This window comes from Mizuhopecten yessoensis, unplaced genomic scaffold (assembly GCF_002113885.1).
Source record: "Mizuhopecten yessoensis strain PY_sf001 unplaced genomic scaffold, ASM211388v2 scaffold7547, whole genome shotgun sequence".
NCBI lineage: Eukaryota > Metazoa > Mollusca > Bivalvia > Pectinida > Pectinidae > Mizuhopecten > Mizuhopecten yessoensis.
In genome coordinates, this window is record NW_018407102.1 from 1,000,120 (window position 1) to 1,014,155 (window position 14,036).

General features: G+C 35.9%; 2 protein-coding genes across 5 annotated transcripts in view; one reads left to right on the forward strand and one right to left on the reverse strand.

The window, feature by feature from the left end:
* Window positions 1–8,714, reverse strand: part of LOC110453942 (paramyosin-like) — a 52,793-nt gene extending 44,079 nt beyond the window's left edge. For 3 of the 4 annotated variants that reach the window (XM_021503199.1, XM_021503196.1, XM_021503200.1), the window contains exon 1: window positions 8,658–8,714. Coding sequence is in view for 1 of the 4 variants with exons in the window: in XM_021503198.1 (XP_021358873.1) it covers window positions 8,658–8,683 (26 nt within the window). In the remaining 3 variants the exon portion in view is untranslated. The remainder of the gene's footprint in view (window positions 1–8,657) is intronic. The other variant, XM_021503198.1, reaches the window with a different exon arrangement.
* A 46-nt stretch (window positions 8,715–8,760) lies between these two features.
* The window catches only part of LOC110453944 (glutamate-rich WD repeat-containing protein 1-like), a 10,732-nt gene continuing 5,456 nt past the window's right edge, over window positions 8,761–14,036 (forward strand). Inside the window, exons 1-3 of the mRNA XM_021503202.1 lie at window positions 8,761–8,999; window positions 10,808–11,100; window positions 12,984–13,194. Coding sequence (XP_021358877.1) covers window positions 8,801–8,999; window positions 10,808–11,100; window positions 12,984–13,194 — 703 coding nt within the window. The 5' untranslated portion in view covers window positions 8,761–8,800. The remainder of the gene's footprint in view (window positions 9,000–10,807; window positions 11,101–12,983; window positions 13,195–14,036) is intronic.

The following is a 14,036-nucleotide window of genomic DNA, read 5'->3' on the forward strand; positions in this document are numbered from 1 at the left end:
CATGTGATCACAGTTCTAGGCCTATCCTGGTGTATTGTCGTCAGCCATGTGGTAACGGGTAGGGCAGTCATCAGTGTCGCCAGCATCTGAAGCTATGTTTATGTGATGTTAGCGCTGGTTACTAACCACGCACAGCGACTCACTACCGTGTCACATTAGCTTGCTACAGCTTCTTCTAGTCAATGTTTGATGAGAAATACCAATAATGATCCCTGCCAAGCTTCAGGGGCAACAGTCCAGAGACATTTTCTGCCACACCTTACAGCAAGTGTTTATCCCCAGCACTGACAATCAGTTAAACAGATTAAATGGAACAGACAGATATTACTTCTGTCTATAAGCTGACCACAGCACTCCATACATCACAATCTGAAAGTGGGAAATCAATGTTATTTGACCTCGCACTTTCTCACAACAGGAAAACACACAACAAGCCAGGAACATTATAGATTATTCTTATTTTCATATCACTGGGCCATTATTATTACAAGTTTGTATTGACAAAAGAAATCAATTATCTAAAATGGCTGGAATGCAAACTTGGTTACTTTTATACTCTCGTTTCCATTGAACAACTGATACAATTTTACATTGTCATTGTTGAATATTTGTGTACCCTTGTTAATTGCCCTAGTTAAAATCTACTCCACACATACAGATGTATATACAGATGTATATATATAATTGTACTGAACCAAAAATCTATAACTTTTTAAAAGGTGAAAATTAATTCAGATTGCAAGAGGCTATCAGAGATATTATACTGGAAAATAATGTTATAAAGTGTAATAGGCAGCCTTCCCTTTTTAGCACTGCATATTGGTGAACATAAATGAATGATTTGTGGGATATTTTGTATAAGCATGAAACCTGACAAGTTTACAGATGATGACAAAACAATTATTTACAGATGTTGAGCCAGCAAAAAATGTTACTATTTTAAGCTCCAGATTTTATATATTTAAAACAGGAAGAGTATATGACTAAATGAAACAAGAGTACCGCGGGGTGGAACAATATACGCCCGTCGAATGCCATATGGTGTAATTTACTTTCTTACATTGAAATAAGATCTGCATCATTCTAAGAGTGGCTAGCTGACATGCTTTAAACAATGTAGAAGAAAATCTCCGGACAAAAAATCAAATCCTGAATGAACAAAGGGCAATAACTTTTGCAAAAATTGTTGAATCAAAATCTTTTTGAGGGAGACACAACTTCATATCATGATTATAATGTAAACCAAGTTTCAAAGAGATCCGTTGAAAAATGTAGGAGGAGACTGCCAGACAAAAATCAAATACTGAAATAAACAAAGGGCAATAACTTTTTCTAAAACTGTTGAATTAAAATTCTTTTCAAGGAACCACAACAACATATCATGATTATTTAGCCTACTTAGTTTCAAAGAAATCCGTAATACCATAATAATTCCGTCAAATTTGACGGGCGTATAAAAAGTCAATAAAGTTAAATGTAAACTTTATGTTCATCCTATAGAAAGATTTCAATGTGGCGTACCTTCTGGTATACTTGTTCAGAGTGATAATTTTGCATCAATTCTATTATATATATATATCTTCATTGTTTTTTATTGTTGGATGACAAAATTGCTGATTCAGCACATTTTTAGTTGCTTCTATATCGTTTATGAGATTGATGACTATATGAATCTTCGAAGTCAAATTTGATGACAAATACATGATGAAACAACTTCTGATGAATTTGCAAAATATCATCCAGGGATTCCCAGAAAGATTAGGCCTGCTGTAGGCCACTGCAAATACTAAGGTGCAACTGACATAACCCCACCCCCGGCAGAGTTGGCTTTTCTTTCTGTTTCTTCTGCTCATGGGACATTAAAGAAACCTAAATAGGTCCGTTTCTCTACTGCAGCACTCTATTTCCTTCTTTATCTTTTCAGTGGTGTCTCCCTAATCCTCTGTCTTTATATGACCTTTAACTGCTGCGAGGACATTAACCCCCTAAACAATTGTCGGAAGCTTAAGCATTCTTGCGCTCTCTTCCTGATTGCACATCTGTGGCCAAGGTAGTCTTGGTTTTCAGAGATGTGTTATATCTTCTGTTGGTGGAGCCACTGAGATGGAACCTCCCTCGATAGCCTTAGTAGAGGATGATGCACTCAAACCCAGAGATCCTCCCCCGTTATGTGTGAATGGTTATAATATCTTGAGTCTTCGCTTAAGCAGGTTTTTCTCAGGACGTGTATACTTTTCTCAGGATGGGTACTCTATTTACTTTTTTTAGATCAGACATGTTTTGGGTTTGGACAGGCTAAGGAATATTTAGCTGGCTCCTTAGTGTATCCTTGCTCTGGTGCTCGGGCCGTTGACTTGGCTTCAGAACATGGAAGAAGTGAGCTTCCTGCTTTACCTCCCCTCAATGTTGTCTACCCTGGTCCAGGAACTATTCTGGTGTTACCTTACTACAATCTTTGTAGATAGGAATCAAGTTCATGCAATTTCTATTGTCCTTGTTGGTCCTGAACAGCAATTCAAGTTTCAAACAAAGTTTTTAACTAAATGATTCCTTGCTTTTTATTTCTAATTATTATTACAGCATCATAAAAAGCTCCAAAGCAGCCATGTTATGCACATGTGCACACATACAAATGACACTTTATTTTAAAATAATTGTAATGACATTCAAATTTCAACAATATATTGCAACATCCCTAGAAGTCCAATTTTTGGACATACTTTTTTTGGACATACTTTTTTTTCCTTTTCAAACTTAAATTTGTATGACAAATATTATAGTGGTTATTGAGGAAATGCCATTTAAAGTTAAAGTTTACAGTCGCATGGGGAATAGATGGTGGACAGATTGCAATCGATTCCACTGACAGCAGTGATACATGTGGTTTCACCAATAACATGTAACTGATATTTTCAATTCTCCCATTGGCAATAAACCCATGATCTTGTTTACAGAAACTGATCAATTCAGAAGCCGTGTTATTTGTTTTTCATTTCTGCTGGCTTTATCTCTATTCAGGGGCAAACAAGCCGACATATTTCAAAATTATAGAAAAAGATCATAGTTAATGTGTTTTATCAATATCAAACACTTGAAGTAATATTGTCTGATTCTATAAAATCTTGTTGTATTTCAGTTTTAGTATTTAAATCAATTACCTACAATACATGTAGGTACTTCAAAAAAAAATTAAGGCATATATAAATTGATCATTTTTCAATTAGGTAAATGTATCTGGAGACAATTATTGAGGGGGATATATACACAAATTACACATAACTCATTACACATTATCAGGATAAAACTCTAATACGCATCCGTAGATTTATTACAACATGAACCCTAGCATTCACTCCTAACAACGTGATGGTCTTTGTTATAGCAACAATCATCAACTGCAACTGTTATACGTACAAATGGATACAGAAAACGACAACAAGTTGTTATCGCATTATTTTTAATTTATGTGACGTACTGAATAATTCAGTTGTACACCAATACCACTATCAATGTCACATTAGGGATGAGAAAACAACAACCCAATATCAGTTCAGGGACTCGGAGTCAGAAATATGTTATCTTATAATAGTACAACAAACTTAAAACTATTCCCAAATATGTTATAAATATTGATTCATCCCTGTGTTACGGAAATTCTTCTGTAACAGTAATATCTTATTAATTATCTGGTACAGACTTAAAGTCGATCTATTCTTCCTGGTCTTTTTGCGGTTTGTTTGATCAATGAGAAAGTCAACATTCCATTTCTATACTTATTCCAGCATACCAGGTACATATCAATAATGATGAGTTGGGTATCAGCATATTAAACCCCAATAAGCAGACTTATAGAACAAAACATGGGAAATTAGGGTCATCTGAGAGCCAGGTAAACACATGGCTAGATTGGATAAATAGTATGAGGAGGAACGGATTACAGCTGTTGAACCATATGATAATTTGTAGTGATTTTTTACTGCTGTTTCACTGAGGCCTGTGCATTAAGAATTATGGAAAATATCACACAAAAGTCATTACCTGACGGGTAAATAACACATTGTATAAATTAAAGTTTTGCCCAATCAAACTTGCGCTCTTCACCCATGAAATGAATTTCCACCCAGTATTAATTTTGCCCTTAACATTTGTATATATTCGTTGTAATGATAGTTTCGCCCTCACTACGGAAAGCAAAAAAGGTGAACTTTGATCAAAAATTCCCCGTATACAATAAAACTTTCATTAAAAAAAATAGACTTATAACATATAAAAAAAAATCACAGACAAGAGGTCTTATTATTGCCCCCAAATTGACTAGAAAATAAAATAACATTCGGATTCATAGGAAAGGACTGGATGATTAAAGCTGATAGGATGAGGTGGTTTTATATAAACATATATATATATATTCAGGTAGGCAAGAAAGGATCTATGACTTATAGGGTGAGGCAGTATACACAAATGTTACAGGATAGGATGGGGGAAACAACATCAAAATGACTTACTATAATGGTAAATTATCATATGTTCTTAACAGCAGGCACAAATTATTGATAGTACAATGTCAAAGAAACAAACTTTAATGTAGGTAAAAGTATGAACTGAACTGTTGGGTCCTTCACTGTTATTTAGGTTTTGAATCTCAATGATCGTTGGAAATCATTGAAACACAGCCATTAAGAATAAGACGACACTGTGCAGAACAGATTTAATGTGCCAGTGGGAAAAAAAAGAAAACAGTGGTGATATCTTACAATCACAATAAATCTCCTGTTTGGATATTCTGACATCAAACAAACAGATGCAGAACCAGTTGCTGTGATTTAGAACATATATAACAAAACTCAGTCTAAAACCTGAAAAAAAACTGTTCCCTGAAATTATTGTAAAAATTGATATGAATTTTAATATTTATACTTAAATTCTACAGTGATCAAACATGATGTCTTTAAAGTGCATTTCTTAAGGTGAGCCTAGTTTACTCTTGAGTTTATACTTGTGGAACTGGGCACAGCCAGGGTCTATTATCAAGAGTACCAATATCCTACTGCAAAGTTTGCTTTAATTATTTTTGTTACTGAAATAATTCATATGATCATTTTTCAAATGTGATGCCACTTAATTTAAATGTGATGCCACTTCAATACAAACCTTATAATATATATATATATATATATAAAATAAAAACATAATTTTTTCAGATCGTCCGCTAGGCCTTTCTGCCTTCTAGGGCTTCTTCAGGCGGATTGATGTTTATTTATCACCGTTAGTTACATGACGTCATCAATATTTGTATAGTCAACAATTTTAGTGACGTCATAAATAAACAAGCATAGTGACGTCACAAACAATACAAAGACAAAGAAAACATCTACATACAATACATTGCAAAAATCATTGTGCATTCAAGCTGGGTTTGAGGACTTTTATAAACATATTTTCTTTAATTTCTCTTGCAACTACATCGTCGCTATTCAGTTTGTAAATAGGTAACACATGAAAATCATCTTTAGAACATTGATGCATATGTTTGCTAACTTTTAAAAATCTTAGTTCATTGTCCTTCATTTGTTGTCTACGTACATTCATTCGTATTCTCAATTCACATCCGGTCTGTCCGATATCAAATTCACCACATTGTTTACATATTAAAGAGTAAATAACATTCTTAGAATTACAGTTAATGTCTGATCTAATTTCTATTTTGGAACCATTTGCAAAAACGTAGTCTTTACATTCAATGATAATCTTACATGTACCACACCTTGGTTTCTTACATTTTTTTACACCAGTGACAACATTTGTGGTATTCATATCAAATTTAGATGTACATAGTAAACATTTCAAGTTTTTAGGTTGTCTTTTACAGTTTATAATCTTCTTCTTATCAAAAATACACTTCATGTTCTCACTGTTTTTCATAAAATTTACAAAATGTTTAACGACAGGAAACATATAACAATTATTTGGATTGTAAGTAGTAACAAATGGTATGATATCAGCATCTTTGGTGTTAGCTCTTTCTAAATTAACACTGACAGGGCCTTTCTCTTTAGCTCTTTGTATGGCGTTTAGTACCACTTCAGCGGGATAATGTTTGCTTTTAAGATAATATTTTTATAATATATATATATATATATATTATAAATCAGAAAAATGATCCTTACGGACGAATAAATATTGTATAAAGAAAAATTCTTAACAACGAGTCTTTATAGTACTTTTATCTCTTCTAGGGGATTTTCAGACTTTATTTGAAGTATTGACGTCATAAACTATGGCGTCACATAATAGTTCGCTATAACGACATCCGCCATATACGTACCCGCCATAACGATATCACAGCAATATAAATATATTAATTATAGTCTTAAGGCAAAGAGTACCATTTGTTTAGGATTTAGATAAACTAGTTATACTATTACTTACAAAAGAAATAATAATAAAAAATAAGTAAAAATACAAATAAAAACACTACCTGTGTGGGGCGAAATAACGGAAACTTTGGGATAAGCAAAAAGTAGATCTGAAATGCGCTGAGATCAACAGCTGCCCAGGTGTGATATAAGCAAGGGAAGTAATACTTTATTGCATAATAGCATATCTATCTATATGTTATACTCCATAGAGACCAAAATGGCTTTAATATTCGCATATAATACATGGCATATAGATATGCATACTTGCCAACCCTCCCTATTTAGGAGGGAGACTCCCGATTTTAGACCCTCAAATTTAGTGTTTTTAATACTAGCTGTATCCTACCGACTAGGCTGTAGGAAGAATTTCTCTTTCAGCTTAATCTGTAGAGCTCAAGATCAGAGTAAACCAGAGGACCCAGGTTTTACCCCTAGCATAGGCACTGAAAAACTAATTAACCCTGTTACATTGGGAACCCATATAGGGTACTTCAACAGTGTTAGAGGTTTACACGGCGAGATACTTTTGACAGGCGCCGCCCGTTATGTTATATAGGAGTACCATATAGGGAATAATATGCAGGAAATATTGACAAATCTATATACTCAGCAATACTTCCACAGGAATCGCTTGTATAAGCCCCTGGAAGAGAGAATCTCTCTTTAGCTCATTCGGTTGAGTGGAACAGTAAGACTACTAAGTCTGTGGGTTTTGTTTTAATGCCTCTGCTAGGGCTCAAATCCTTCGGTTAATAGTCTTACACACTACATGATGCAGCTATAGTATTTTACCAGGGTGATATATACTTTCCCTCCAGGGAAGAACTCCTCCCAAGTTTTCCTGGGGTCATAGCGATTCTTGGTCAAGTATTGCTGAGTATATTTGTCAATATTTCCTATGTCTCTACGTGTGACCAAACGTGAGACGTAAATAAATGTAATGCCTCCGCTAGTGATAGAACACAGGACCTTCTACTTCTACTTCTAAATGGTACTGACCAACTTCAACAAATTGAAGATAAAATGTCAGACGAGGAGTGAAACATGGAAAGAGATTGTTTTTAAAAGATACGAGATGGTCTAATTTGCGTTTGAAAGGTGACGGTAGAGGGCTGATTTGAATAATTCTGTAGTGGGGCTCAAAATAATGTCAGGTGGGAGTTTATTCCCCTCGGGTATAGTTCGAGGGAAGAAAGATGCCTTTCTGGTCTGGGTTTTTGAGTGGGCAATTTGATACGAAAACTGGTGGTTTATTCGGGATTTTCTAACTGTAGGGATTAATCTGTCTGATTTTACGATAGTGACTTTCTGGTTTACAATGTTATTAAGCATGGTCAGACGAGCATCTCTACGTCTATCTGCTAGAGGGCGCAGCTTTAGGTGGTCCAACATTTCTGACACACTGGAGGCACGATGGTTGTACCTGTGCTTATTGAGCACATAGCGCGCTGCCCTTCGCTGGACCATTTCCAACTTGTCAATATTTGTTTGGGTGTGAGGGTCCCATACTGTACAGGCATACTCAAGTGATGGTCAAACTAATGATGTGTATGCCTGTACTTTGGCTGATAATGAGCCAATTTTAAGATTTCGTCTTAAAAAGCCTAGCGTAGAATTTGCTTTTGGGCAGATAGTATTTATATGTGAATCCCATTTAAGGTCAGATGATAGTGTTACACCCAGATACTTGGCCTGTCTAAGATGTTCCAGTATGTGTCCATGTAAAGTGGCTTACTAGTCTAGCTCTCCACTATGCACGTGCCAATCACTTGTTTTAACTTTAATACAGTCACCCACGCTAACCATGATACTGCATGACCTGTTATATTTTTGAGGGAGGCAATTCAAGTGACAGGTATGCCTTAAAAGGGTGGGGAAGGAGGCTAGTACTAAATTTACTGTAAATATGCAATGAGTGCATGCAATTACTTGAGTAAAGTAAATTATAATTTGATTTTCAAAGTGTTTACTTATTAATCATACAGCACTCTATCGATTTTTAAGTGGCACTTTAAAACAACAGTGCCACTGTCGATATCATTTGTTCGATTCAGTCAGTGTCAACAATAATAATGTGTGTGTTATATCGATTCGACAAACTTCCGGGCAACATTACATTCCCGTTTATAAATACTGCAAATATACCATCCATTAGAATAGACATATCATTTGTATTAGGAAGAGCGCTACAATAAGTACCCGTTAAAAATAAATAAGAACAAAAGTACAATATTTTACCTCTCGTTCCAGACTTGTTCGGCCATGTTGTTTGTATGTATCGAAGGCCAAGAAAAGAATCGAGAGATCCGATTGGTCAAGATTGACCTCACTCGGGGTCAATTTCAAAAACGAGGTTGGAAACACGTGGGTTCATTTTCAACATGGCTGATGATAAACAAGAAATGTCGGATGATTCGGGAGAAGAAATGGATGTTATGAGCGATGATAGCGATGATGAGGACATAATGGAAGAACAAACAGAAGAAAGCCAAGTTTATTTACCTGGCGAAACATTGAAAGAGGGCGAAAAATTAGTCTGTGATGAATCTGCATATGTCATGTACCACCAAGCACAGACAGGTGCTCCATCCTCTTGTTTCAAGTTGTCAGTTTTGTATTGTCATTTGACCCCCACAGTATTAGGCTACGGTATAACGAAACATTAAAGTCATTGTTGTCTAAGCTTAACTTTTCCTTAAGGGAAAGAATAGCTTAAATCGAGGAAACGTTTTAACTTAGGCTAGAACAATTAATTTGACAGTCTCACCAGGTGCCTGTGGTCTTACACTTTACGTCACAATACAGGTCCAGTACACTCTGCCGATTGAGCTATATAGCTGTAAAGACATATAATAGCTCTATTGACCTATCTGAAATGGGTCTTTTGAGCTATTTTCAAGTGATTTTCTTTTTTAAGGAAAACGAAACAAAGTCGCTTTTAAAAGAAGATTGTATCATTAGGTCGATAATAAAAGACATTAAATATAAGTATTCTTTTAAAAAAATAATGATGTAAAAAAATCGGAAATTTTACATTTATGAAATATGAAAATAAACATCTAACCGTATGTTTTTTGTAGTCAACATTACCATAAACCTGATTGTTTTATGCGACTTTGCTTTAATTCGATGAAAATTGAAATCTGAGAAAATAAAGCTCAATACAGCTATAATTTATAGGTGTATATAGCTATAAAGGTCTTTATAGCTATATAGCTCAATCGGCAGAGTGTACTGGACCTGTAATACACCTATATTATGTTTCACAGGGACCCGATATTTGGTATCAGCTGGTTTGTTTGGACCTATTCCGATGTGTATAGAGTAATATTAGACGTTTCAGGGGTTTAGATCAACTGTCATAGTCCGTTAAATTGCCACCCCAATGATGTGAGACGAAGAACAACCCCACCTAACTTCTATTCCCACCATCAAAAACAGTTTTCTAGTGGATGTACAAACAGTATATAATAACTCGGCATGAAAGATGTAAATTTTGTCTTTCAAAACCTTCCATAAAAGTAAAGTGCTCTCTTTTTTCGCGGACATAATTCTCCATTTCCCTAGAAACAAAATGACACATATATTCCAATGGCCACAATGATGAATAATTAGTGCATAAAATTTGTAAAATACATCATGTATACCAAAAGCTAGGCTGTTGGAAAGGAATTTCACTCTACACATGTCTATTTTCACCACAAGTTCTTTCACTTCAGATACATGTAGCCTTCATTTAGTAGGATCTGGATATATCGCTCTTGGGGATTATGAATTAAAAAAATCTTTGTCAGTACTGTGAGCAGAAATCTAAGTAAACAGTAATACCCCATCACCAATGAAACATAGTTCAGAGTTCTGAACAAGAGAATATTAATACAACCAGGAATCAATCTAGGATTTAGGGCAATCTACTCTTTTTTCAGATTTGGGGGAAATTGCAATTTTGGTATATATAAGGCTTTAGCGTCGAGATTAAAGATACAAGATTTTTCATGTGTACAGTGTATTACAATTTATGAACAATTTTAAGCTTAAACTAGATTTTTTTTATAATTATCTGAAGAAAATGAATATATGCAGTATTATGTATTTTAAACTGTTATGTTAGACTTTAAAGAAAAATCATAGGGGAAATATTTTAAAAGAAATACATTTTCTTGTTGAAATAGGTGAATTTTAAAGCACATGGGGGAATTTCAAAGAACGAAAATTTTCTTCTGATAGGGAAACTACCTATAAATGAAAGTGCATCAAGTCTAGATTGACCCACGACAACAGTCAATCGCTCATTTAGACAGAAGACAAAAAAAAATGAAGACATAACATGTAAAATTAAATTTAACTTATAATGGAATAAATCAATTATTCTTTTGTTTTATAAAAAGGAGCTCCCTGCCTTAGCTTTGACATTTTACATGACTCCCTTGGGGACAAGAGGGAAAGCTTCCCGCTGACCTGCTATACTGTTAGTGGGACCCAGGGAGAGAGAGGACACACTAATCATGTTATTGTCATGAAAATGAGCAACCTGCATCGTACATCAAAGGAACAAAAACCTGACAATGAAGAAGAAAAAAGTGATGAGGAAAGTGATGAAGATGATGACGATGATGATGAAAACAAACCTGAATTAGAGACAGCATTAATCAAACACACGGGGTGTGTCAATAGAATAAGGGTAGGTTTTATCATGAAATCTGCATCACTTGTCCTTGCAATTCAGTTATTACTTTGATGTTAAAATAAATATAATGAGATAAACAGTAGAGCCTAGTTAATCCAGCTATCACTAATTAAGTCAGACTATAAAGCTAAATACATGTATGTATAGCTAGTGTTTTAGGGACAGATTGGATTAATTCTGTTCCAATATTCTAACCATCAATGGCACTTATTTTGCCTGAGGTCGATCTTTCACTCTATGAGATATTCAAAACTGATACTGAACCTATGACCTTTAATTTATCTTTTTCGAAACTGCAGTTCAAATATTAGGACTTTCAGTCATTTAATACTATGGTTTGGAAGACGACCACAAGGTTGCTGCAGCCTGCAGGCATGGTTGCAAAAGGTGCTGCTATTGAATGCCGTCTACCGAATATTCTCTGCAGAAGCCCTTGCTATTTATCTCACACTTGAACATTAAATCAAATGATTAACTTAAGTCAGTTATCTTTTCTGATCCCTTATTTGATTCCAACTGGAATCTGAGGTTTTATTCATTGCTGTTTAATAAATACATGTAAAACCTAATAAGCATAGTATTTTTCTCTGTTTGTGAACACAGTGTATTTTTATTTCTTAATCACTTCAAAAAATTTGAAAAATACCTCCCCTGCAAATTATCCGTGAATGAGATCTATCAGCTTCCTAGATGGATAGGTGGGTTTTTAGCTCACCTGACCCCTTATGGCATACCACGGCCCGCGTCCGTCGTACATCAACTTTTTACATTTTTATCTTCTTCTTCAAAACCACTGGGCCAATTTTGACCAAACTTGACATGGTACATCACTAGGACATGGGGATCTGAATTTACGAAATGTATGGGGCTACGCCCCCAGGGGCCTGAGGGGCCAGGCCAAATAGGTAAAACAAATGGGGTAATCTTTAAAAATCTTCTTCTCTACTCCTTCAAGTAGCAGAGAGTAATGGCAATCATTGTAATCATCAACTAGCACTCTTTTGAATTTATGAAATTTATGGCCCTGGGGTCAAGTGTTAGGGTCGATGGGGTCAATATTGTATGTTATGGATCGTTGAATCTTTGAAACAGTTTAGATCCCCACCCCATACCCATATATAGTATTGCTGGGCATGAAGAGATAAACACAATCATGATGTAAAAATAGGCCCTGTGGTTTTTCCCCAACCCTAGGAACTTAGTTTCTGGGTTATATCTTTGAAACCATATATGCAATTGCTGAATATAAAGAAATGAATGCACATACCCTTCAAGGATGGCCTTGGGGTCTTCCCACCCTTTGAGACTTAACCCCTGGGTCATAACTTTTAAATGGTTATGATCCCCACCCCAAAACTATATATACAAATGCTGGGCATAAAGAGACGAATGCGGTCATGATATTAGAATTGACCCCAGGGTCTGTCCCACCCTTGCAGACTAAATCCCTTGGTCATAACTTTTAAATGGTTATGATCCCCACCCCAAAACTATATATACAAATGCTGGGCATACAGAGATGAATGCAGTCATGATGTTATCATGTTAGAATAGATCCTGGGGTCTGGCCACAACCCTGGGGACCTAGTTTCTGATTCACAGCTTGGAAACAGTTGAGATCCCCACCCCATAACCATACATAAACTCTAATACAGATTGCTACTAGGATTGGCCTTGAGGTCTGGCCTATTCCCTTGGATCTCATTTGGAGAATATTTTGCCATGATTGCTTCGATATCCAGGTGAGCAATACATGCCCTCTGGGCCCCTTGGTTTTTTTTAGAGATTCAGAATGTTTACATATGTACACTTTCATTGGTTAGTCTTTATGTGTCCTGGTTTTTCGCAAAATTTGATTGATCTTACCTTGGTTTCAGACAACCAATATTGGTGACAAGTCCTTAGCAGCATCCTGGTCGGAGGTGGGCAAGGTGTACATCTGGGACCTGACGCGCCCTCTCAAGGCTGTCAATGACTCCAACATAATGGCTGTGTACACACGTAATGAAGAGTCGCCTCCCCCTGTCTTCTCCTTCAGTGGTCACCAGACAGAGGGATATGCTTTGGATTGGTCTCCAACAACTGCTGGTAGATAGGAAACTTCATTATTGCCTAATTTCACTTCTATCAATATCACTTCTAAGAATAATAATCAGATTTTTTTTTTAAATGTATTTTTTAATTAAAATGAATTTTAATGCTTAATATGTATATCTTTTGGTGCTTAGTATTTATATTTTTGATAAGAGGGATTCATTGTTATCCTTTTTTGTAAATATGCCAGATTCCTCTAAATATCTTAGAAGAAAAAGATGTTGAAACCTTCAAAGAATAATCTGATGTTTACACCTACTCTCCTACTGTAGTCTGGATGTGGTGCACTCCAGATATTGTAGACTGGATGTGGTGCGCTCATGTTATTGTAGACTGGATGTGGTGCACTCCAGATATTGTAGACTGGATATGGTGCGCTCATGTTATTGTAGACTGGATGTGGTGCGCTCCAGTTATTGTAGACTGGATGTGGTCCACTCCAGATATTGTAGACTGGATGTGGTGCGCTCCAGATATTGTAGACTGGATGTGGTGCGCTCATGTTATTGTGGACTGGATGTGGTGCACTCCAGATATTGAAGACTGGATATGGTGCGCTCATGTTATTGTAGACTGGATGTGGTGCACTCCAGCTATTGTAGACTGGATGTGGTGCGCTCCAGTTATTGAAGACTGGATGTGGTGTTTTCATACTCCAGATATTTTAGACAGGATGTGGTGTTTTCACATTCCAGATATTGTAGACTGGGTGTGGTATGCTCCAGTTATTGTAGACTGGATGTGGTGCGCTCCAGTTATTGTAGACTGGATGTGGTACGCTCCAGTTATTGTAGACTGGATGTGGTGCGCTCCAGTTATTGTAGACTGGATGTGGT